At 48.8% G+C, this 26,743-nt stretch overlaps 1 protein-coding gene across 1 annotated transcript; it reads left to right on the forward strand.

The window, feature by feature from the left end:
• Window positions 1-7,295: 7,295 nt before the first annotated feature.
• Window positions 7,296-26,057, forward strand: MOGAT2 (monoacylglycerol O-acyltransferase 2). Its single transcript, XM_039228693.1, has 6 exons — window positions 7,296-7,455; window positions 13,029-13,207; window positions 21,589-21,793; window positions 22,332-22,506; window positions 23,147-23,346; window positions 24,818-26,057. The coding sequence occupies exons 1-6, from the start codon at window positions 7,365-7,367 to the stop codon at window positions 24,970-24,972; spliced, it is 1,005 nt and encodes a 334-aa protein (XP_039084624.1). The 5' UTR covers window positions 7,296-7,364; the 3' UTR covers window positions 24,973-26,057.
• The last annotated feature ends 686 nt before the right edge of the window (window positions 26,058-26,743 follow it).

Consider the following 26,743-nt stretch of genomic DNA (forward strand, 5'->3'; position numbering starts at 1 on the left):
TTACCCAAACTGAAGCACAAAGAAATAAAGGATTAAAAACAAACAAACAAACAAAAAAAAACAGAACAGAGCCTTCAAGGGCTATACAATATCATCAGTCTAACATCCATGTAATTGAAATCCCAGGAAAAGAAATAACAGATCAGAACAAATATTTAAACAGATAGGCTGACCATTTTCCAAAAATAATGAAAGATAGGGAAGCATAAATCCAAGAACACAGAGAATCTCAACAGGATAATTTTTTTTAAATATAGACACTTTATATTAAAACTGCTAAAAACCAAAGGTAAAGTGAAAATCTTGAAGGGAGCCATGGGAAAGATACATTACATACAGAGGAACAAAGATAAGAATTACATCTGTAGGGGTGCCTGGGGGGCTCAGTTGGTTGGGCGGCCGACTTTGGCTCAGATCATGATCTCACGGTTCGTGGGTTCGAGCCCTGCATTGGGCTCTGTGCTGACAGCCAGCTCAGAGCCTGGAGCCTGTTTCAGGTTCTGTGTCTCCCTCTCTCTCTGACCCTCCCCTTCTCATGCTATCTCTCTCTCAGAAATAAATGAAACGTTTAAAAAAAAAAAAAAGAATTACATCTTTAAAGAGCTTAAAAAGAAAAAAAAGAGTCAGCCCAAAATTCTGTAACCAGTGAAAACAGCTTTCAAAATTTTAAAAAAGACAGATTTTGTAGACAAAAGCCAAGTAATTAATTCCCAGCAGACTTGTGCTATAAGAAACATTAAAGTAAGTTCTCCAGGCAAAATGAATATGATAACAAAAGCTTGGCTTTACACAAAGAAATGAAGAACTCCAGAAATGGTAAAAATGAAGACAAATACAAAATACTTCCAGGGCTTTCCAGGTCCACAATTATATCATTTGCAAGGGATAGACTTACTCCATTTCTCCCTCATTCTTGTGTCTCTTATTGATTTCTCTTCTCTAACTGCTTTGTCTAGTGCCTCCAGTACAATGTTGACAAGTATAGGGACTCTTTGGTTTATTGCTGACCTTACTGGAAATGTCCCTAGCATTTCTCCATTAAGTAAAATTCTAGCTTTGGGAACAAAGTATATATTTTATGATACTGAACAGACACTTACCAATTCATTCTATGGTGAATTTTATTAAGGGCTTTTTTACCATCTAGGGAGATAATCACATAATTTTCTTCTTAAATCTATTAATCTGATATATTAATGATTTCCCTAATCCCACCACTTAATGGTAATGTGATAGAGTTTTCCAATACTTTCTAATATTTCAATATTTTCTTTAAATACTTTGCATTAATATTCATAAGCAACTCAATAAGTCTGTAGTTCCCTTTTTTTGCATATTGCTTTCTAAAAAATTGCTTTCTAAAAAAGCCATGTTATACTTGCTACACAAGAAAGAATTTGGAAGGTTTTTTATTCTAAAAGGTTTAAAACAATCTATGGAGTATTGGGACTATCTGGTCCCTAAAGATTTGGTAAAACCATCAGAATGTGGAGTGTTTCATGAGGAAATTCTTTGATAATTTGGTCTGTTTCTTTTATGGAAATTAATCTGTTCAATCCTTCTATCTTTATTTAGGTCAGTTTGGTAAATTATATTTCCCTAGGAAACTATCAGTTCCATCCGAGAATGGAAATTTATTTGCATTGAAGTTCCCTTTGAATTTTAAAATTTCTTGTGTTCAATTATTTCTCCACCATCCTTTCTCATTTTGTGTTTGTGTGCCTTGTCCCCTTTCCTCTTGATTATATCAACTGGTAGTTTATTTTATTAATTTCTTTAGAAAACAAAAATTTTAATTTATTAATTAGATCTATTCTTTTTCTAATCTCTTTTCATTAATTTCTGCTTTTACCTTTATTTTCTCCCTTGTGTTTTCTTTTGGATGTCTCTATTGCTACTTTGGTAGATATTATGACCTGAGAACTTAATCCAGTTTTTCTTTCTTTCGTTTTTTATTCATATACGTGTTTGTTCAAAATGAACTGTGGATTCAACATTTTATGAACTGCAACATTTTAAGAGAAATCTTTTGAGAGTTGTTAGGATAATTTGAAAATGTACATGGATGAGTAAAGGGGTAATTACAGCCTGGATACTTCTTTTTTTTAATGTTTATTTAATTTTGAGAGAGAGCACAAGTGGGGGAGGGGCAGACAGAGAGGGGGACAGAAGATCTAAAGTGGGCTCCGTGCTGACCAGAGAGCCCAATGTGGGGCTCACACTCACAAACCCAAGATCATGACCTGAGCAAAAATCAAGAGTCAGATGCTTAACTGACTGGCACCCAGGAGCCCCTAGCCTGGACACTTCTAAGATAGAAAAGCAAGGAGGAAGCTTGTGCTCCCAGAGATGAAAACTAACAGTTAAGATCGTATGCACTGTCTGAGATAGATAAATTGATCAGTGGAAGAGAATAAAAGCTCCGAGTCAGACCCAGAATGCTGTGGTACAACAGAGATGGTATATTACCATTAAAGAAGGCGGGGAGTGTTCAACAAATGGAACTGCAAAAGATGATCATCTAAAAATCAAAAGTGGAACCTGACTCATACTCTATAAGAATCCAGGAACTTACACATGAAAAACAAAATTTGACATTCTTTTTAAAAAATGTGTTATTTATTTTTGAGAGAGAGAGAGTGTGAGCAGGAGAGGGTCAGAGAGAGAGGGAGACACAGAATCTGAAAACAGGCTCCAGACTGTCTTCACAGAGCCCGACGCGGGACTCGAACCCACAAACCGTGAGATCATGACCTGAGCCAAAGTCAGATGCTTAACCGACTGAGCCACCCAGGTGCCCCTAAACTTGAAATTCTTAATGGAAGATACAGAGAGGAAGAGGTTTCCCAAATCACACCAAGCAATGTCTATTGAATAAAAGACTGAAAAGTATGGCAAACCATGAGAGACTCTTGAATGCCGAGAACAAACTGAGGGCCGATATGGGTAGGGGGGGGATAGGGGTAGGGGGAGATGGGCATGGAGGAGGGCACTTGTGGGGATGAGCACTGGGTGTTATATGGAAACCAACTTGACAATAAACTATTTTAAAAAATAAAATAAAATTCATTTTATATACTAAAAAATAAAAGGTTTGTTCATCAAATAACACCTTAAAAGACAAGTTAGATATTGGGAGAAGAGATTCATAATATATGCAACCAATAAAGGACTAGTACCATAAGTGCCTAATTCAAATTCAGACAAAATCCCCAAACAACACTGTAGAGAAATGGGCAAAAATTAAGAATGAGATTTTTGGGGTGCCTGAGTGACTCAGTGAGGCAAACAACTCTTGAGTTCAGTTCAGGTCATGATCTCATGGTTGTGAGATTGAGCCCTGCATTGGGCTCTGTGCTGTCAACACAGAGCCTGCTTGGGATTCTCTCTCCCTCTCTCTCTGCCCCTCACCTGGTCATGTGCATGCTCCCTCACCTCATTCTCTCAAAAATAAGTACATTTAAAAAAATTCTTTTATTTATTTTTTTAAATTTTTTTTTTTATTTCTAGGAGAGAGAGAGAGACAGCGTGAGCAGGGGAGGGTCAGAGAGAGAGGGAGATACAGACTCTGAAACAGGCTCCAGGCTCTGAGCTAGCTGTCAGCACAGAGCCCGACATGGGGCTCGAACCCACGAACCGTGAGATCATGACCTAAGCGAAAGCCGGATGCTTAACCGACTAACCCATCCAGGTGCCCCCAAAAAAATTCTTTTAGAAGAAGAATGAGCTTTCAATTGTTTTAAAAAAAAGAATTTAAAAATTCTTTTAAAAAAAAGAATGAGCTTTTCACAGAAGAGGAAAGTTCTGCAAATAAAGACATGTTTACCATTAGCAATCGAGAAATATAAATCAAGACCACAACAAGATATCACTTCACATCCTAGCAAAAAAAACCTAAAAAATAAAAATAAGAAGTCTGACCATACCAAGGCTCAGAGAGCGTCTGCCTCTATGAGATCTCTCACATATTTCCAATCAGAGTGTAAATTGATGCTACCATATTGGAAAATGGTTTGGCACTACTCCCAAGCTTGAGCATTCACACACTCTTTGGCCCAGCTGTCCCTCTGGCTAAGCTGAGACTGTGGGAGGGCCAACGCACATAGTGACAGAGGGACCAATAAGAAAGCTGGTGTCAGGGAGCCTGGGTGGCTCAGCTGGTTAAGCACCCAACTCTTGATTTCGACTCAGGTCATGATCTCATTGTTCCTGGGATGAGCCCTGTATTGGGCTCTGCACTGACAACATGGAGCCTGGTTGGGATTCTCTCTCTCTCTCTCTCTTTCACTCTCTCTCTCTTTCTCAAAATAAATAAACTAAATAAAATAAACTAAAAAAAAAGTTGGCATCAAGTCAATCAAAGAGGCTGGCTGTGGGGGTGGAAGGCAGGTTTCCAATGCAAGACATATTTATTTTTTATGTATTTATTTATGTATTTTTTACAAATAATTTATTGTCAAGTTGGTTTCCATATAACACCCAGTGCTCATCCCCACAAGTGCCCTCCTCCATGCCCATCACCCACCTTCCCCCCACACCCATGAGTCCTCAGTTTGTTCTCAGCATTCAAGAGTCTCTCATGGTTTGCCTCCCTCCCTCTCCCCAACTATTTTTCCTCTTCTTCTCCCCCATGGTCCTCTGTTAAGTTCCTCCTAATCCTCTTATACGTGCAAACACATGGTATTTGTCCTTCTCTGCCTGACTTATTTCGCTCAGCATAGCAGCCTTAAGTTCCATCCATGTTGCTACACATGGCCAGATTTCATTCTCATTGCCATGTAGTATTCCGTTCTGTAGATAAACCACATCTTCTTGATCCATTCATCCGTTGATGGACACTTAGGCTCTTTCCATGTTTTGGCTATTGTGGAGAGTGCTGCTATGAACATTGGGGTACATGTGTTCCTATGCATCAGCACTCCTATATCCCTTGGGTGAATTCCTAGCAGTGCTATTGCTGGGTCATAGGGGAGTTCTATTGTTAATTTTTTGAGGAACCTCCACACCATTTTCCAGAGGGGCTGCACCAGTTTACATTCCCACCAACAGTGTAGGAGGGTGCCCGTTTCTCCACATCCTCACCAGCATCTAGAGTCCTCTGATTTCCAATGCAAGACATATTTAAATCAACAAAAGACTACAACAAGAACTGTGCAGAAAGCAAAATCCGAATGGCCAATAAACATATTAGAATGTGCTCGACCTCATTTGGCATTAGGAGAATCCTATAACCCCTGTGAGGTCCCTCTATGCACTCAAAGAAGTGGTTAAGATGTTGAGCAGGACATGAGGCAAGCATGTGGGGCTGTGGGAGTGGAAGTGTGTACAGCTGCTTTGGAAAACTAGTTCGCTTTATACCAGGAGACCCAGCATTCTGTTCCCATGCACACATTCAACATAAATATGCACCAATGTGCACCAAAAGACAGGTACAAAAATACCCACACTGCTGTATGGTACCTAGAATAGTTGTTAAAAGAATAGATCCTAAGAGTCTTCATCACAAGGAAAACTTTTTTTTTCTTTTTGTTGTATCTGTATGAATGATGGTTGACAATTTCATTGTGCTAATCATTTCACAACATATGTCAATCAAATCATCAGGCTGTGTACCTTAAACTTATACAGTGATGCATGGCAAGTATTTCTCAATAAAACTGGGCTGGGGGGTGGAGACTGTCCAGAGCAGTACAACTCATAATATCCAGAAAATAAGTGAAAACCTAAATGCCTCTTGGCTGTAAAATCGATAAATTGTGGCATATGCACACAGTAAATCCTATATGGCTGTGAGAACAAACATACTACAAATGCAATTTAGATGACTCTCAAAAATATAATCTCGGGCCAAAGAAGCCAGTCCCCAAAGAGTATATCTGTAAGATTCACTTTTCATGAAGTTCAAAAACAGAGATAAGGATGGTGGTGGCCTACAGGGAGAAAAAGGGTGGCTGGCCAGGGTGCTGATCATGTTCCATTTGTAGCTCAGAATGGTAGTTCCATGAGTGTGTCCACTTTGTGAAGGCGCGTTACTCTGCACACTTAGGATTTGTGCATTTTACTGTATGTTTGATACACTTCGTTTCAAAATGTGTATGTAACAGGAGAGATTTAGGAGAACTGACCAACAGATGTGGATGGAGAGGGACAGAACGAGTCTGGTTTTGCTCTGTGGTTTTTCCTGAGGCACCAAGTTCATGGAGTTACTCTTCACTGAGATGGCAAAGAGTAGAGGAAAGGTTGGCAGAGGCAGGTAAGGAGAATTCAAGTTCAGTTTTACACGTTCTGTGATGGAGGTGTCTGGCAGGCTCTCAAGTGAAGATGTCACCTAGATATTCCAGTCTAGAGCACCAGGGAAGAGCAGAGCTGGAGTTGGAGATCTGAAAGCCTTCATTGTCTAGGTAGAATATAAGGCCATGAGTGTGGATGAGATCTCTGAGGGTGAGAGTGTAGACAAGAGAGAAGGTCCAAGGACTGAGGGGGAAGGAAGGTGCTCAAACATGTCATCGGGTAAAGGAGGAGAGACACAAAGGAGACCAAGGGGCAGCCAGAGAGGTAGGAAGGAAACCAGGATAGTGTGCCATCCGTAGGCCAGGTGATTTCAAGGAGGAGGGGGTGATCAACATGTGTCAGCCTGCTGATGGGGTAAGATGAGATCTGAGAGCTGACCCTAGACTTAGCAACATGGAGGCCATTAGCGAACTTCTGTCAAGGGTAGTTCCAGGGAAGGGCGTCTGAAGTATTAGGAGGACAGAGAGGGAGGCGAAGGTGTGGCATGCAGACAGCTCTTCCAAGAGTTCTGCTACGCAGGCAAGCTGAGGAAGGGGGCAGAAGGTGGAGGAGATGGTGGGGCCATGGGATTTATAGGTGGGTGCTATCACTGCACATTTGTAGCGGGCGAGCAGAGGACATGACAGGAGAGTGGCAGGAGATAATTATTGGAGTCAGGTCCCTGGATACATGAGGACAGGATTGCATTATTCTGCTTGGGGCATCATCTTCCAAGTGAAGGGCAAGATTGAAGCAAGCATAGAAAATCATCAGCAGATAAGGCCCTACCTGAGGAGGTAACTCTCCTGGATCAGACTTCCTTCTGGATCAGGCTGACACACTTCCTTTTGTTTTTCCTCCCTTTAGCTAGACCCAGAGCAGGTGGATTCAAAGGTTTCTCCCAGGAAGCAGGTCCCGCCATGGTAGGGCCAGAGGCCTTGAGGCTGGGTGGGGCCAGGTGGGCCCCTCCCCTCCCTTTCCCTCCCCTTTACAAATGCTTATGCAACCTCCAGTGGCAACAAAAACCAGTTGGTGTCTCATCTTGGACCACAGAAGTGCTCAAAGGAGCCTCTGGAACCGGCAGAGGAGCTAGCATGGTGGAATTTGCACCCCTGTTCGTGCCGTGGGAGCGCCGGCTGCAGACCTTCATGGTCCTACAGTGGGTCTTCTCTTTCCTGGCCCTGGGTAAGGAGAGATGGGCTGGGGGATGGGAGACCACAGGCACCTACCACTTCGGGCACACACCGTGCATTGACGGTGGGGAGACATTCGTTCTAAAAGGGGCTTTGCTGTGCTCAGAGCCCCTGGCCAGAGTCCCCCGCCTGGAGGCCTTTGGAGGGCCTGGGAAGGTGTGGGGATAGGGCGGGGTAGAAGTTATCACCTGTGGCTTCCGGCCGGTCACGGAGCTTTCCTGGGGTGGGGGTTCCACCTACTTGAGTACCAGCACAGAGACCCTACCTCAGGCTGCCTGGTGGCATGGGGAGGGACCTCGGTGATTGTGGGACATCTCCAGGCTCCCCAGGCTTCTCAGAGGGAATGGATTTCCTTCTTTCCTTTCAGAGAGGAGGACACTGAGACTGGCAGGTGGGGAAAGAGAAGGGAACAAGGAGAGAACCCTGGGGAGTAAGCGGGGTCCTGGACAAGCCTGGGTCAGGCCCTGGCTGGTCAACTGAGCAGCTGCGTGGCCCCACTGGCCCCACGCCTGACCTCTGCAGGCCTCTATTGCATCAGCTGTAGAATGGGCATAGCAAAGCCGACCTTGCAGGGCTGCTGTGGGATGAAGTGAAGAATGTGCTTGCTCTGCCCAGCACACTCCTGGCCCAACCCCATGGGCTGGGGCCCCACAGGAAATATGCTTAGGTTCCCCTACCCGCCCTCCCCCGCCTCAGTGAGCACATTGATCACGGCCCCACAGCCCACACTTGCTCAAACTCCCCTCTGCTGAAGAGGGCATTTTTGAGGAAGGCCCAGGGCTGAGCATGGAAAGAGAGTAACTGGGGGCCTATGGGATTCTTTACCTCCTCTGCCAGCATGAGACTGCATAGGCACGGCTTCCCCTGCAGCTCGTGTTCAGCCTGCATACCGATGCCAGTATCCTGGTGCTACAGTATGGGTGTGCTCTGTACAGGCCGGTCAACAGCCATTTCACACACACCCCCCTCCACCCCCATGAACACAGCAGATGCTCCTGCAGACCCTCTCACAATTCTGCAGCTGAAGGAATCACCCCCAGCAAAGCATGCCCTCCAGCATCCTACATCCCTTAGGATTGATCTGTGCCAAGCGTTGTTAAACATGAACTATCTCTGGTTATCCCCATTACACAGAGGAGCAGAGGAACTGAGGGCCTAACTGCCCAAGGTTGTAGGGCCTGCGTCCTTCCAGGGCCAAAGGAAGAAAGGGAAGGAGGAGCAGAGAAAGGGGAGACCGCAGAGGGTGTGGGAGCAGGTGAGGCTAAGAGGCTAAAGGGCAGGTAGAGCTTGGGGCAGGAGGCCCAGCCCAGGGCAAGCTGCAAGTTTGCTGGCTCCTGGTCAAAGGTCACTAGGGGCCCAGAGGCAGGCTGTGGCCCAGGGATCCTATGGAATGAGATTCATCATGCACAGCACGCCTTGTGTGAGCTTTGTGAGCGGGAGCATGTCTGTCCTTGCGGCTGCACCCCATCTTGCTTCCATCCCCCAGCCCTGCAGGCCTGGGGCTTAGGAGCCTGGGAATGTCAGGAACACCACAGAGAGGCCAAGTAGCCCTGGGCCTGGAGATCTAGAGGGAGGACAGCTGACAAGGGGATCTGGACTCACCGGTGCTCAGAGAAGGAGGTTTTTCTGTATCCTTTATCCTAGGGGCAAAGGGGAGCTTCAGAAGTGCTTTAGGCAGGGGAGTGACAAGGTCTAATCTGTGTGCCAAAGGTCCTTGTGGCAGCACAGTGGACGAATCTACAGCTTGGATTATGGGAGAATTGACTCATTGGCAGGGAGCAATGCTGTCTACATCGGGGATCACCACGTTATGGCCCGCGGGCCAAATCCGGCCCACTGACTGTTTTTGTATCTGTAAAGTTCATGAGTTATGAAGGATGTTTACATGTTTAAGTGGGTGCATTTTAAATGGTTAGATTTAAACCGTTTAAATGTAATATCCTCCAAGTTGCCTCCTGAGCCTCAAAGTCTAAAATATTTATAACCTGTCCCTTTAAAAAAAAAAACAAAACATTGCCCACCCTGGTCTAGGGAGGTGGGCAGTGGGTGGAGAGAAATGGCCGCACTGGAGAGCTATTGAGGAGATGGGGTCTATAGGGCAGGATTGAAAGTCTGGCCCGAGACTAAGGGCTTCTGGTGGAAGAGTAAAGACTGTGCACAGTTACTGACCAGCTGGTTCATGCAGAGGCCAGAGAAGTGGCTGCAGAAGTCAACTAGGACTTGGCACTAAGGACTCAGGGCCAACAGCTGAATACTTGTAACTTGCTTACTGCTCCCTTCCTCCGCCGTCTATAACTCACACAAGAAGGTAAGCGTCATTTAGGCGGTTTGTCCGTGTCTTCAGCTTCATCTCCTGCTCCTGCAAGAGTGGGAGTCCATAAATATTTGTTGAGTGAATAAATGGGAGCATGATTAGCCAAAATGGTAGAACTGAATCCTAGGTCCCATCCTCCCAGCTTGCTGTGTGGCCTTAACCAGTTCGTGTACCCTCTCTGGATCTTCGTCAAGTGGGGTTTAAAATGTTTCCTCTCAGAGTTGTGAGGATTAAGTGAAAGTAAGTGTCTCCCTTCCTAACTGACCTGTAGCCTGGAGTTTTGTCTGCTGAGAGGGGTTGAAGGGTGAGCTGAGGGTGTGGGGGATGGTGAGTGTGGGGGAGGTCTTTCTGGTTCAATTCTAATGCCCTGTGTGCTTTATCCTAACCTCTTTTTCTGACCACAAAACTAATATGTGCTATCGTAAAACATTCGAACATAATGTGTGTCCTAAAAGCAATAGACTCCCCAAATCCTACCCTCCAGTAGCCACTATTAGCCATTTGTTTTTATTCTCTCGAGCTTTTTTTCTTTTTCTTTTTTAATTTTTTCTTAATGTTTATTCACGTTTTGAGAGAGAGACACACACACACACAGACACACATGTTGGGGGGGGGCAGAGAGAGAGAGAGGGAAAGAATCCCAAGCAGACTCCCTGCTGTCAGCACAGAGTCCCACGCGGGGCTCAGGCTCACAAACCATGAGATCATGACCTGAGCCCAAGTGGGATGCTTAACCGATCACCCAGGCGCCCCTCTCGAGCTGGTTTTCTTAAAGTGGGAGCCACCCACAGAGACTTCTGATTTTGCCCAAGGGGAGGAAGGCCTAGCTGGGGTTCTTAAACTTTTGATGTGGGGAAAAATAAAGCAAACTTAACTCAAGGCCCCGCTGTCCTTATCCCCCGCACCCTATCTCCTTCCTCCCCATCCCCCCCCCCCCCGAGCCGCGGGCTCCTTTTCTCCTCTGTGCGTGTGCAGCCATATATAAGTGCCAATGTCTTTTTCATACAAATGGTGGCATTTTATTCCTACTCTTCTACAACTTTCTCTTTCAAAGTTTTTATTAAAAAATATTTAAGGGGCACTTGGGTGGCTCAGTCAGTTAAGCGTCTGACTCTTGATTTTGGCTCAGGTCATGATCTCTCATGGCTTGGTGAGTTAGAGCCCCACATGCGGCTGTGTGCTGACAGTGCGGAGCCTGCTTGGGATTCTCTCTCTCTCTCTCTCTCTCTGCCTCTCCCTAGTTCATGCTCTCTCTGCCTCTCTCAAAATACATAAACTTAAAAAAAATTAACACAAACAGGTGACCAACCCACAAGCACTTAATGGTCCTTCCCCACCCCGTCCAGGAACCGCACAGCCTATGTGAGGATAAAGCACTTTCGAGGAAGAAACTGGCCCACAGGTCTGGGAATGGGGGGACACGGGAGGGAGGGGCTGCCCTTGAGAACAGCGACTCAGGACTACCATTTCTTCTAGTTTTTTAAGACATAACAGATGTCAGGGTTTGTATGTGAAGACTCCCCATTTTTCATTATTAGTAACTAATCTAATAGTATTTTAGAATAAAGTGCAAAGATGGACGGAACCCAAGTGTCCATTGGTCCATTGACAGATGAATGAATGAACAAAATGTGACATATACATGCAAGAGAGTCTGATTCAGCCAAAGAAGGAGGGCCATTCTGACACATGCTACAACATGGATGACATGAATGACTGTCAGGACATTCTACTAAGTGAAATAAGCCAGTCACAAAAAGACAAATACTTCATGATTCTTCTCATATGAGGTTCCTAGAAGAGTCCGATTTGTAGAGACAGAAAGTAAAACGGAAGCCGGCAGGGAATGGGGGAGGGGCGCGGGGGGTCAGTGTTTAAAGGGTACAAAGGTTCCGTTTGGGAAGATGAAGAGTTCTGGATGGGTGGTAGTGATGGCTACACAACGATGTGAACAAACTTATTGCCACTGAACTGTGAGCTTAAACACGGTTAAGGCAATACATTTTATGTTACTCATATTTTACCTCGCTAACAATTTAAAAAACGAAGTGCCCAGTGCCGCACTGGAAAGGTAGCTTTCTGAGGGCAGGACTTTGTGTCCATCGTTCACGGCTGCACCACCAGCACCGACCTGTCAGAGGTGCTCTGGTTAAAGTGAACATCTGTGAGCCCCAAATCTACATCGTCTGGGCTTAGGAATTTTACCACTGTTCGGACTGGGTCAAAAGTCCCCTCCTCCAGGAAACCTGCCAGGAATGACAGGCCCAATCGACCCTACTTTCAAATAGAATATGCAACTGGAAGCTGGTCTTCTTTAAGAGGATGAGTGCATGGTGTTGAGTGGAGGAAATGGGATGGGGAAGGAGCCATATTCTCTGGGAATATTCTTTCCATCAGCATCAGATTAGGGGCGGCCCACAGACCAGCGGACCCTGAGATGAAGCGGGATTCTAGCCTATGGCAAGGGATTCGGAACTATAGGTCAGACGGGGAATTCCTCACTGGGCCTGGTCCAGCCAGGGCTTGGCTTCTTTCTCCCTCCCCCCTTCACCAGGAAAGGCCCTGCAGGTGGAGGAATCAGCATGAGCAAAAGCTAAGGGATTGAAGGAGCTCAGTGAGCTGTAGGAACCCAGCAGCTAGTGTGGCCAGGGTATTGGAGTTGCATGTGGTTAAGGCGAGGCTGGAGCAGGAGGCAGTACAGCCAGCTCATGGGAAGATTGAATGCCAGGCTGAGCTGGCTGGGCAGTGCCTCATGGGAAAGCCATGCAAGGGTTTTAATAAGAGGAGGATTTGGCCAGCTCTATCTGTGGAAAAATGGGGCAGAGGGCTGGACAGAGAAAGAATGTCTCTGTTTTCTCTAAGGTCCCAGGAGGTGGAGACTAGAAAGAAATAATCCAATCAGTTGTACAGCAAGCATTTACTGAGCACCTGATGTATGCTGACTATTTTACTGGGGAGATGGAGGGGTTGAGAGAAGACCAGGGTCAGGGAGCCGTGCGGTGGGAAAAATGAGTTTTGAACTTCAGCCTACGTACGGTTCAAATCTGTGCTCCCAGTGTGACATTGGCAGGTGCTGCATTCCCTCCTTGAGGGAGTGGGAGGGAGTGGGAGGCTAATCTCTTCCTCCTGGGGTTATGGGCTGGACAGGATAGAGCTGCTAGTGCTGGGCATATGGGCAGCCTCAGGGTGGACAATATCACCTCCTTCCTCTCAGACCTCTGACCATTGATGGCTCCTGCTTCCCTCCCCAGCCCAGATCTCCATTATCATCTTCGTGGGGCTCCTGTTCACAAGATTCTGGTTGCTCAGTGTCCTGTATGCGACCTGGTGGTACCTGGACCGAGACAAGCCACGGCAGGGGGGCAGGGCCATCCAATCCATAAGGCGCTGCTTCTTGTGGAAGTACATGAGGGACTACTTCCCTGTCTCGGTGAGTCCTGGGGCTGGATGGAGCGTGGCCATGTCCATGGCAGGAGCGTGGCCCTGTGTGCAGGAAGTAGAATACTGGGCTGGGAGGTAGGACCTCTGTGGCCACACTACTATGCGGCCTGGGGAAGAGGCCAGTTTCTCTCTGGCCATGGTTTCCCATCTGTGGGGATGTGGGGCCAATGTGAAGAATGATGAACATACAGGGTTGGAAGGAGCTCTGTGGCGCATATAGCGTGGCACACATATGCATCTTATAGGTGTAAACCCCGTGGCAGCCAGGTATGGGGGTCAATGTAGTAAACTCAAGGTCCTAAGAGACCATCTAGCCCCACATTTCATCAGATGGGGAGAATGACAGCCTGAGAGGGACAAAGGTGTAACCAGTGCTACTCAGAAAGCTCTTTTCTTGGTTTTAAAGTGTGTGCATCAACTATAGGCAAAGGGTCAGGGAAACTGGGCCCTGAACTGGTTCTCAGGTTCTATCCTCCTCCAACTCTGGATTACTGTGTGCCCTTGAGCAAGGCCCGATTCTGAACCTGTTTCCCCATGTATCCACGAAGCACACTGGGCCCTCCTGCTCTGAGTACTTTTGAATCTCTCACTGTGACTTAGGGCAACTCATCCCATTGTGGATACGCGACCCTGGATGCAAATGTCAGTCCTGAGTGAAACAGATCCTGGGATTTAACAGACCCCTTGGCTCCTTTACTGAACCCCAGAAGGACCAAACCCTCAGATGTAAGCAGCTGGGCAGGGATGGCTTATTCGCCAGATGGGATAGGGTAGGAAGGCAGTGGGGACACAGAGAGGTGCCAGGCAGGGTCAGCCGGCCGTCCCCTGGAAACAGAGGAGAAGAAAGGCATAGAGTGTGGCCTCTGGAGCTGGACAGACTAGGTCCTAATACCAGGGCTGCCACATACCAACTGTGACCTTGGGTGAGTTTCATAGCCTCTCTTAGCCTCAGTTTCCTCATATGTAAAGAGATAATGCCACACACATCACTGAGTTGGGTGGACTTGCTGAGAAGGCAGGAAAGCGCCTTGTAGGTTCTCAGTAAACCAGGAGCTAGTGCTATTCTACTAAGTCAGTGGGGACTCCAGGGAAGCTTGGGCATGCTGTGGAGACCTCGGACAGCCCAGAGCTCTACTCTTCTGACCTTCACACCTGCCTGGCTTCTCCCACCCCATCCTGGAGCCCCGCCTCCTCCTGCCCCCAGCTGGTAAAGGAGGAGGGAGTGGAGGACACAGGCTCACAGAGGTTAAACAACTCACTGACTCGTGGGCACTCAGCATGGGACTCAGGGCTCCTGCCTTGCTCCCTTCTGACAGTCCTGGGGCCTGGACTGGGCAACGGCTGGAGTACAGAAGCCCCTAGTGCCACAGTGAGCAGGGCCTCCTGGGCAAAGGGCAAGAGTGGGACAGGGCAGGGCAGAGGGCAGGAAGTTGACTGGCAGAGAATTCTACCCTCATGAGGAGTGACAGATGTTGAAGGGCAGAGTGAATGGGCAGTGCTGAGGCTGCCCTGAGGGTCCAGATTGGGGGAGGTCTTCTCTACATATTTGCTTCCTCTACAGAGTGCCCTCCCAGGATCTTGTCAGCAAAGACAAGAGGGTCTATGCCAATCCCATTCACTGCCCTTCCTGATCCTCCCCCAGCCAGGCTGCCCTCCAGGAAGGTCTCTCAACCTCGGCACTATTAACACTGGTGGGACACTGCCCTGATTTGCCACAACTCCGCTGTAGGGTTTCAGGATCGCCGCCCACTGCCAGACCTGTTGCATCACTCCTGCAGAGCATGAGCAGTACCGCCAAGTAGGCAGCAGAGGGGGAGATGGACTTTGACTTCCCCTGTCCTAGGCTGGGAGCCTGCAGGGGTGAGGCTGCAGCCTGCAGATTCCCTCCTCCACATCCTCCCGGGAGACCCTCTTCCACATACCTTTACAGCCCAGGCCCTGCAGAGATCTTGGGGTGGGCGGAGGGGAGGGAGGTCTCAGCTCTGCTGTAGCTCTCTCACATTCCCGGGCCTCTGCCCTGCTGCGTCAAATGTGGGTTTCTGAACTTCTGTCAGTTCTCAGTGTGATTTTATGAACTAGCGTATAGCGATGGAATTTCAAGCAAAATTAGAAAATTTTTCTGGGCCTTGCAGCTTTCTAAACTCACGCCAAAGAGTCAATGATGAAGAGTTTCTTCGCACAGGAGGAAGCACTAATCCCACCTCCTGCTGAAGACCAGCCCCAAGGCTGGGTTCCCCACCCCCCCCCACCCCAGCCCCTGAAGATTTCATCATCCCAGGGCAAACACTTGTCTGCACAGGCCCAGGCCTGAGGAGGGTAGAATGCTGTGGACGGGCTGTGACCTGGTGTCAGGAAAGGCTGCAGGCTGGGGACAGGGCAGAACACCTCCCCACCCACACCCGGGACATTCCTCAGTTCCTCCACAGCCGGCAGGTATCACTAGGGACTTCGTGCCTCCCCCGCCCCTGGCCTGGCCCCTTTCCAACATACTGGGGTCTCCTGACCTGAGCCAGAGGGAGGGAGTAGCCAGCCACCAGCCCAGAACAGATCGCCAGCTTACACTTGGACGTGGTGACACTTCCTCCTGTGATGGCTCCTTTCATTACGGGAGAAGGTCTTCCTACACAGAGACTTGCGCCTGTCCTCAGGACCCTCCCAGGAGTCTCACCTCTGCCTTGAGCACAGCTGTCCCCTCAGCTCTAGGGCTGCCCTGCAGGGAATGATAAGGGGTTCCCTTCCCGGTCATTTCGTGTCCTTGCTATTCCACCCTCCCCCTCCCCCCCAGCCAGCAGCTCTCAAGATGCTTTCTGCCCCTGCGCACGTGGATATTTGACGCTGAATGTTGTAGGCGTGTGGGTATTTGGGGGAGGGGCCTGCCGTCATCCTTGGCCTCTACCCGCTAGATAGCAGCAGCACTCCCCTCTGTCAGTTGTGACAACCAAAAATGTCTGCAGACGTTACCACATGTCCTCTGGTGGGGTAGGGGAACTGGCCCCAGTTGAGAACTGCTTTTCTGAAGCTTGGGGTTTGCTTCCCAAACTCCTCCGGGTCTCACCCTTCTCTCCTCTCCAACTCACTACCTACATCCTAACCAACATTTCTTTACCGGGGCTTCGCGTCCGCCGACGCCCCCTACAGTCCATCCTGCACAAAGCGGCCAGAATACTCCGAAACTGTTAAAACACAGAGGTGACTCCCATAACACCTAAAATCAAATCTAATTTTTGCAAAAATTAGACTCTGGACCCATGCTCACGCTTCACCTGCCCCTTTTGCTATCCAAGTTCTCCAGGCATGAGCTGTGTCACTTGGGCTGGTACCCTTACCTGAAGTGCACGACTTGAGCCCCTTAACCCGCGCGGCCTTTCACTTGACTCCTGCAAGGCGGCAGAGCCCGCAAGTTACACACGCAGAGCCAGGCTGCCTGTGTTAAAGTCTTGCCTCTGCCACTTTACTAGCTGTGTGACCCGGAACAAATGAATAGACTTGATGTCTCAGTTTCCTCATGTGTAAAATGGAGCTGTTGCCCCCAGTACTTCCCTTGCGGAGGGAACAAGCAAGTAGGTGTACCAAGATGCCTGACACACAGCAGGTCTGGGGATGCGCACGGCCTGGGGCACGCCTTCCATCCCGTGTGTCTTCAATTCTAAGATATCCTCGATGGTAAAACATACCAGTATTTTATGTACTACTAGGAAAAAAGTTCTTCTAATTATAACTGTCAAATGTACCTCGATAGCATAATGTTAAGATGTGAAAAAAAGTTGTTTCTTAGAATTGAGGAACTGTAGCTGCAGATGTCAGTGAGTGTCTGTTCTGTCTGCTCTGTAAGTACCAGGGGGTGAGACAGGGCGGAGAACTCACCGGCTGAGGGGCTGGCCGTGATGGGAGGAGACAGGCAAGGACCCCAGTCTCCCCCCGCCCCCCCCCCCACATCTATGGATGCCTGTATACTGCCAACAGACTAAAGCTAGAAGGGGATTCCTTGGGTTTAAAGCGGTGATTCTCAAGCTCTGATATATAGCAGAATCCTCTGGGAAATCCGCCACAAATGAGATGCCCGAGGCCAGAGCCAGACTACTGAACCAGACCTTGCTTGCCCTGCATTTTTAAACTGCCCAATAATTAAGGTACATAAATAGGTCATGAACAGGATCTCCAGGACCAGGCCCTGGAGCAGGGAGAGGCGGGTTATCGGTGCGGGAACCACCTTCTCCGGAAGCTGAGCACCCAGAGTCTTCCAAGTCTGACTAAAAAGGAAAAGACCCCAGAGATAGTCCTGAGTCTCATGGCGTGTCTGGGGGTCTGGAACAAAGGCTTCCTGGCCTGGTGCTCTGATGCTCTGGGCAGGAGACAGCAGAACTGAGCTCAGGTCATCTCTGTGGCTTTGGGAAGGTCGCTTACCCCTTTGCATCTCAGTTTGCTCAATGGTCAAATGGGGGTCCTCACACAGGCTAATGGTGTGGGTGCTCTGTGAACCACAAAGGGGCCATCAGGACAGTGGGTTCGTGAGGCATTTGGGTCACCCCAAGAGTGTGAGAAGGCATAAGGGCGTTTGTTGAGAGTTGGGACTGGGGTGACAGGGCAGAGACACAGCGCTCACGGTGCTCCCTCCCACCCATGGTCCAGATGCCATCTCCCCGGGATGCCTCACTCCTCCTACAGGGCGGGGGTCTTCTAGGCAAGGCTCTTGGGGTTCAAAGTAGTGACACCCCTGGGAGAATTGAAAACATGGTCACACAAAGACTAATGTACAAGTGTTCATGGCTACATTATTTCTAATGGCCAAAGGGTGGAAATAATTTCAATGTCTGTCAAGAGATAAATGAACAAAAATATGGTCTGTCCATACAATGGAATAGCATTCAATCAGAAAAAGGAATGAAGTACTGACATATGCTTCAATGTGGATGAACCTTGGAGACAATCTGCAAAAGTGAAAGAAGATTTCTCTCTGGGGTGTTGAAAATGCTCTGGAATTAGAGAGGGGTGATGGTCGTTCACCTCTGAAGTATACTAAAACCGCTCAATTGCACACTTTAAAAAAGGTGAATTTTATGGTGTGTGAATTATGGTGTGTGGGTCTCCTGACTTGCAGCTCAGACTCCTCTACCCTGCTCTTGGAACCCAGGTGACAGGTTGGGACAGGATAGGGAACAGGGGGCTTCCTTCTGAGGCTGCATCAGCTTCCTCTATTTGTGAGTCCTTTCTTCCTTCTTTCTAGTCTTTCCAGAGCGTCTCCTCTATTCCAGGCCTGTGCTTGGGTCAGGTGAGGCATCAGACAGGTGGTCTCTAATCTCAAGACCCTCACAGACCGTACGACCCAGCAATTGCACCATTAGGTATTTATCCAGGGGATACAGGGGTGCTGTTTCGAAGGGGCACATGCACCCCAGTGTTTATAGCAGTGCTATCGACAATAGCCAAAGTATGGAAAGAGCCCAAATGTTCGTCGATGGATGAATGGATAAAGAAGATGTGATGGAGTATTACTCGGCAATCAAAAAGTGAAATCTTGCCGTTTGCAACTATGCAGATGGAAATGGAGGGTATTATCCTAAGTGAAATTCGTCAGTCAGGGAAAGACAACTATCATATGACTTCACTCATATGAGGAATTTAAGATACAAAACAGATGAACATAAAGGAAGGGAAGCAAAAATAATATAAAAACAGGGAGGGGACAAAACATAAGAGATTCTTTTTTTTTTTAATGTTTTTTATTTATTTCTAGGAGAGAGAGAGAGAGAGAGAGACAGCGTGAGCAGGGGAGGTCCAGAGAGAGAGGGAGTCACAGACTGAAACAGGCTCCAGGCTCTGAGCTGGCAGTCAGCACAGAGCCCGACGCGGGGCTCGAACCCACAAACCGAGAGATCATGACCTAAGCGAAAGTCGGACGCTTAACCGACTAAGCCACCAGGCGCCCCAAGAGATTCTTAAATACAGAGAACAAACTGAGGGTTGCGGAGTGGTTGTGGGATGGAGGGTGGGCTAAATGGGTGAGGGGCATTAAGGAATCTACTCCTGAAATCATTGCTGCCACTATATGCTAACTAACTTGGATGTACATTACATAATTAATTAATGTAATTAAAAAATTTAAGACTCTCACAGTGAGATAGTGATATCACTTGGGCCCAGGGGACAGATAGAAGAGGTTAGCACAGAGAAACAGCAGTAGAGACTATGTCTAGGGAGGTGCAGACCAGGCCTCAGCGAGACAGTGACGGCCCCAATCAGTGCACACACCAGGACACGCAAATGTAAATGCACGTGCAAGTAGTGGCACAGGCGCTCACATTCATCAGGATGTGTCTCTAGACACAAAGGCTTCTTTATTAAGGATAATCATTCTTTCATTTATTCACTTATTTTGTTCATTTATACATTCATTGTTCATCTAAAATAAGTAATACATCCTTGTTCAGAAATCAAAAGGGACCAAAGGGTATGTGGTAAAGGGTCCCCCCCCCCACTCAGTTTTCATCTCCTCCCTTCGCTCCCCAGAGGCAACTGTGATGACCAGCGTTTGGCGTGCACAGGACTCTGTTGTGTAAGCATTTCACAGTTTGTCTGAATGGGCCCCGTTGATGGATGTTGGAGGGGATGCCAGGCTGTTGCTGGTCCAAAAAAAAAAAAGATGCTGCGGTTCATCATCTTGTCCGCATGTCATTTTGCACAGGCACAAGCAATTCCTCGGCTGTGAAGTTGCTGGGGTAAAAGGTCAATTACGCCTTTTGGTTGTAATAGCTCTTGCCAAATCGCCTTTATGGAGGTCGCACAAAATTGCCTTCCCACTGGCTGAGAAGGAAGTAATGGGCTAGTGCTTCTGTGCCGGTGGCCAGGTATGTGTGTAGGGAAACACCGCCAGATGGGTTCCTGTGCAAGCAGCTTTCTCACTGAGAATAGCCAGAGGTTTCTCTCCTCCATCTTTATTTTCACATCCAGTAAGTCTACCACTGCGTAAGTAGAAGTGGTTTGTCCTTGTATGGGAGGCAATGGTCCTTCCCGCAACTGTGGTCCCTGCAGCCTCTCTGCAAATGGTCATGGGTAACTGGGGGCCATACTGGGCAGGAGGGTGGATTGCAGAAATCAAGTCCAGGAGAATCTGTGGCTGTTCAGCCTCGATGGGGCGGACAGGCTCAGATCCCCATCGCTGCGCCCCCCTGGTTCCCTCAGGGACTCTGAAAGCAGGCAGCCAGGCCTCACCGACCACAAAGGCAGCAACATGAAACCTCAGGGAGTCACCTGTCACAAGTCTTAGCTTGACGACAGGAAGAACTTCCACCCTGGCAAAGCTGACCCGGAGTGGAAAGGGCTGCCCCACACCCAGCAGTGTAGATGGCAGGGACTGGCCAGTCTTACCAGAGAGTCTCTAGCCAGGGGCTTAGAGTGTGGGCCAGGGGCCTCAGGGGCCTTCAAACTTTGGTGGCTGTGTTCCCAGGGTGCAGGACAGCGTAAAGGGTGGGCCTGCGGGTCCTGGCAGGGTGGGAAAGGGATTGCCCCCAACCACACACACACACACACACACACGCACGCACACACTCAAAATCACTGCCCACTGCAGTAATCTTCGCAGACTGGACCATGGAGCAGCTGTCCAGCAATGGGTGGGCTGACAGCAGTATTTGTTAGCTCAGTTCCTGCCCCTCCACCCTCATTGCACTTCATCTAGGAGCTGCTAAGGACAACAGCTCTCCTGTCCCAGTCAATGTACAATGAGTCAACGGTCCCTGCTCCTCCCTCCATGCTGCAGGCCTGACCAGACTCTGGCAAGTTGCTCGCTGCAGGGAGAGCGCAGGGCTGGGGAAAGAAAGATGAAGGGGCAAATGGAGATGAGGGGGTGGAGGAGGGTTGGGGAGGGGGACAGGGAGCCGCAGGGAGCCACTTGCTTTCTCCAGAAGGGTAAACAGGACTTGAACCAGCCTCCTGGACTGCACGCTCTTTCAACCACTCATGCTATATCTTGCAAATGCTCACTTAAGTGACAATTTTTCTTATATTGAGTTTTGTGAAAACAGAGCTTTTCCAGCAGGGTGGTGCCCCTGTGTGTCACTTTGATGCCTTCGAATTATATCTGGTCCTGTCATAATCTTGGTAATTCCAGAGCACCAACAGACTCAAGCTTCTCAGTAGTCCTGGGAGGAAGGCAGGACAGGGCTAAATGTCCCCATTCTGCAGATGAAGAGCCTGAGAGGGAAGTAATTTGTCTGAAGCCAGCAGTGAACTGAGACGGTATCACGGGTGCATTCACACATCATATCTCGATCCTCACAAGAGCCTGAGGCTCAGAGAGGGGGAGCGACACTGACGAGTGGCGTGGTCAGGGTTGGCACACAGGTCCAGCTCACCAGGTTGCTGTCCTTGCAGCTGGTCAAGACTGCTGAGCTGGACCCCTCCCGGAACTACCTTGCTGGCTTCCACCCCCATGGGGTCCTGGCTGCCGGAGCCTTTGTCAACCTGTGCACAGAGAGCACGGGCTTCCCTTCGCTCTTCCCTGGCATACGCCCCCATCTGATGATGCTGCCCCTGTGGTTCCGGGCTCCTTTCTTCAGGGATTACATCATGTCAGGGGGTGAGTCTTCACACCCCTGGGGAGCCTGAGAGGATGAGGCTGGAGGCATGGGAAGAGGCATTGTGGTAAGGGCTGCCATCGGTTCTGTGGGTTTTCTTTTATGTTTATTTTTGAGAGAGAGAGAATGAGTGGGGGAGGGAGTCAGATAGAAAGGAGACACAGAATCAGCACAGAACCCAACACGGGGCTCAAACCCATGAGCCATGAGATCATGACCTGAGCCCAAGTCGGATGCTTAACTGATTGAGCCACCCAGGTGCCCCAGCAGTTCTGTACTTCTGATAAGAGCATGTGCAATGGGAGGTGGCTAGACCCAAGGAAGTACTTCCCATAGCATCATGTGGGGCAATGAGCTTGGTGAGGGTTTTAGGAAAAGGGAGAGGACTCAGTTCCAGTCTTCAGGGAAATGCAAGCTGGAGTGGGTGGGGTGGGTACCCAGGCCTCTGTGGCCACTTTTGGTGATCCCTTTCTTGGGTCACATCCACTCGACAATCCCTGCTCCCTTCCCCCATACCTGACCACCTTCTTCTCTTCCCAGGGCTGGTCAGTTCAGACAAGGAGAGTGCTGCTCACATTCTCAGCAGGAAGGAAGGTGGCAATCTACTGGCCATCATCGTAGGTGGTGCCCAGGAGGCACTGAATGCCAGGCCTGGAGCCTACACGCTGTTGCTGCGGAACCGCAAGGGCTTCGTCAGACTCGCCCTGATGCATGGGTATCTGGGAAGAGGGCTCTCAGTTCAGCTGGAGATTGGCAAGGATCAGATTTTGGCAGGAAAACACCAAACTAATGCAGATTGTATTGGGGCAGGGAGGAGAGTCTTAGTCTCTTTACAATAAAGATTCTACTTTGACGAGAAACATGCTATGGCATGCCTAAATACCCAGAAAAGATTTCAGAAGGGAAGCACAGCGATCAAAGGGACTAGATGGGAAGGGCTATATTTGCCCAAAGCTGGCACTAGAGCTGACATCCATGGTCTCCGGGAAAATGGAGTTTGGGGCATATCACAGAGCTGTTCTACTTTGAAGCATCTCTGAAGAATACAAGCTAGCTGGGGCTGGAGAGATGTTTTCTACAAAGTTCACAGACATTTTATGTCTGGGAGGACTCTCTGAAGCATTCTGGTCTGTCTGTCCTGTTACAACTGGGAGGTTGTGGCCCTGAGAGGGGCCAGGTCCTGCCCAAGTTCAGAGAATGAAGCTACAGCAGGTCTGGTAGACAACTCAGGCTTCCTACTCCTGGCCCGGGGCTCTGTCCTCTGTTCCAATTCTTGTTCACTGGGTCCCTGCAGGAAGCTAGCTGAGGCCTTCTTTGGGGCCTTCCATGCGTATTCTCTTCCTGTCTCCCTCCAGGGCTGCTCTCGTGCCGATCTTCTCCTTCGGGGAGAATGAACTATTTGACCAGGTTGCGAATTCTCCCGGCTCCTGGTTGCGCTGGATCCAGAACCGGCTGCAGAAGATCATGGGCATCTCCCTCCCGCTCTTTCATGGCCGTGGCGTCTTCCAGTACAGCTTTGGTCTTATACCCTACCGCCAGCCCATCACCACCGTGGGTGAGCTGAGACCCAGCCTGCGGCGAGGGGATGGGGGATCGGCTCCAGGGAAAAGGGGCCTGCAAGGGGGACATGGAGATGGGTCACACATCCTTGCCCATCTAGAATGGAGCTCACATTCTAGACTCGGAAACATACACATAAGCAGATAGACCTAATACAGGGCACTTTGGGATGGGAACTGTAACAGAGGCACAAAGAACAGTAGTCACTGATTACAGAGTACCTGCTGAGTGCCAGGCACTGCACTGGCTTCCTTACTTGCAGCAGCTCAATTTAGCCTAAGGGCCTTCCAGGTAGGGACTATTATCCCTATTTCACTCGTGGCAAACTGAGGCTCGGAGAAGTTAAGTAACTTCCAAAAGATCATACTACCTTTGAGTAACAAAGTAGAGGACTGAATCAGGACCAATTTGACTCTTTATTATGCTAGAGAAGAAGAGTTTTTAATTTTAACTTAGAGGATCTAATAGGACTTATTGGAGAAGGTGGATACTAAGAAAGGGCATTCCAAGTCTGTTAGAATTGTAGGTAGAGTAACAATCAATAAATCAATCAAATTAAAAAAAAATTTTTTTTAAGGTTAAAAAAAATACCGCTGCTGCCTCCAGGAAAAGGCAAAGGAGCTACCTTCCCAGCCAGGCAGAGCCAGAGGAAGGAGGTTAGTTAGGGCTTCCTGACTCCTCCCTAGAACAAAGGGGGCATTATGGGCCAGGTGGAGAGCAGGAGGGAAAGAAGCGCTTCCTGGGCTGTAGTCCCACCTCACCGTAGAGCTATAGGCACTCCTTTTTATTTTTCTCTTTTCTTTTTAATGTTTATTTATATTTGAGAGAGAGAGACAGTGAGCATGAGCAGGGGAGGGCCAGAGAGAGATGGAGACAGAATCTGAAGCAGGCTCCAGGCTCTGAGCTGTCAGCACAGAGCCTGATGTGGGGCTCAAACCCACGAGCTGTGAGATCATGACCTGAGCGGAAGTTGGACGCTCAACCCACTGAGCCACCCAGGTGCCCCAAACTATAAGCACTTCTAATTGTGACATCTTGGGCTCCCCGAACAGTGTAGCCTGGAAATTAAGAGCATATCCTCAGGATTTAAAAATTGGAACTGTTTCTTCCTGCCTGTGTGACCTTGAACAAGTTACTTAACTGCTCTGAGCCTCATTTCCTCACCTGTCAACTGGGAATAGGAAGAGTTTCTATCCCCATAGAGTTGTTATGAGGATTAGAGATAATGCATGGAAAGTGCCTGACACATTGCATGGCACATTGCAATGCCAGCTGGTGTAGTTATTAAGTCAGAATCTTGGAGTTACCATAACATCTTAGAATCCATCATCCAAAACAGGGCAGAAAGGGATGGAAATAAGAGCCCTTTCCTGCAGAGATGCCCTTGGGGGTGGGCACTTGCCCCAAGGGCCCCTGCAACCCCGTGGCTCCTGCTCTGGTCTAGCACCCACATTTGTGTCTTGCAGTAGGAAAACCCATTGAGGTGCAAAAGACGCTGCATCCCTCACAGGAGGAGGTGGACAAGCTTCATCAGCGCTACATCAAGGAGCTGTGTGACCTCTTCGAAGCCCACAAGCTCAAGTACAATGTCCCTGTGGACCAGCACTTGGAGTTCTGCTGAATGGCTCCCCAGAGGACAGGGCTGGCATTAGGGAGCCAGCTGGAGGCACTGCGATCTGGAAAGGCTTCCTGGAGGAGTCTGTTGAGCATATCTTCATAGCCTTCCCAAACTTTTGCAAATCCAACCATGCCAGGCCCCGAGTCTCAGCTGCCAATTTGGGCATTGCTGATTTGCACTCCTGCTGCAAAGTCCCTTCAAGCCTCCCTCTCCTTGGCCTCCTCCTCCTCTCTGAAGGGGGCAGAGAGCTGGAAGAGAGTGATTTCTGAGGTCTCTATCCCCTGTTATAATGTCACTCAATAGGCAGAGAAAGAGAACAGTAGCTGTCACCAGGTTTTCTTCCTCTGCCTTGAGTAACAGCCAAAAGAAGCCCCAAGCTCCAGCCCCGTCTCCTACAGGGTCCCTCACCCTGCACTCTCATGTCCCCTCTCCTCCCTCCCTGAGCCAGAGAGGAGGAGATGGCCTTGAACTTCTGCACTCATGCCAGGCACCTGTGAGTTTCTGGATCCTCTGAACTGTAGACTGGCAGTCACAGGGGCCCGAAAGGTGGTTAAGGAGAAAAATGCTCTGTCACTGTGCTCATATAGCCATGCTCTGTTATATGACAGTGGGCAGACCTCTTCACCCTCCCTCTGAGCCTCAGTCTCCCTGGCTAACTGAGATGAACCTAGAGTCTAAGCTCTGACAGTACATAGGCACAGAGCTCCATGAAGCACCTCTTACTTGTCCATGGTGATTTCAGCCCCTGACCTTAGCACAGAAAGGTGGGAGGTCTCCATAAATGTCAGCTCAACAAATTCTGTTGTAGCCTTCTTCTGTTCCTATCCATCTCCCAACAAAGAGGCTGGCCAAAGCCTCCCTTCCCCCACCTGGCCCTGTGGCCTTTAGCCCTATCTCATCTTCCCAGAAGGAGGATCAGATTGGGCCAGATAATGCCACGTTGACGCTTCTTCCTGATCTGATGGCCCCAAGCTTACCCTCCCTGGGCCTGTTCTGTTGGGCAGGAAGGTGAGAGGCTACGTTAAGACACAGGGCAGACCAACACAGAGAATAAAGACCAGACGCAAGGGGTGCATGTCTGTGTGTGTCTGCCCTGTGGGTGAGATGGGGACAGATGCACCTATGGGAAGAATTCTGGATTCCTGGGTTTGGGACACACATCAATAGTGAAAAACAGGATGCCCAGGGCAGGGACCTTACTTGTGACTCCTCTCTCATCCTCCAGCAGGAAAGCAGGGTCCTTTCCCTCCTGGAGCAAATCATACCAGTAACTACAAGTGGGGGACATGTGAAAGGTATAAATTTGGGTTTAAATCCTAGCTCATCCATTTTGGTGACCCTGGGCAAGTCGTGTCATTTCCAAACCTCAATTTTGCCATCTGAGAAATGAAGCTGTAAGCATAGTAAGTAAGCACACTCATATTTTGAGTGTATAAGCCACTCCACGTCATGTCTGGAATGATGTGGAGAACGTGTAAATTAGGACCCAGGTGATCAATGTACTCAGGAAGGTGCCTGTTATCCTAGGAGGCAGCATGTTAGAAGGGTCACAAAGAGAGGCGGGAACAAAGAACAGTGGAGTTCAGAGGAGGGAGTGATGGTTTTCAGCCAGAAAGAAGGGGAGGGAGTGATAGGTGGGCAGGGCCATGAAGGGAAGGGCAAGATTTTGCAAACGAGAGAAGTACTCGCCCATTGTAGCTCTCTGTTGCTGTATAGTGGGCCATGCCAAAACGGAATAGCCAAAGAAGCAAGGCATTATTATTTCCCACAATTC

This window comes from Hyaena hyaena, unplaced genomic scaffold (assembly GCF_003009895.1).
Source record: "Hyaena hyaena isolate Hyena2069 unplaced genomic scaffold, ASM300989v1 scaffold_34, whole genome shotgun sequence".
NCBI lineage: Eukaryota > Metazoa > Chordata > Mammalia > Carnivora > Hyaenidae > Hyaena > Hyaena hyaena.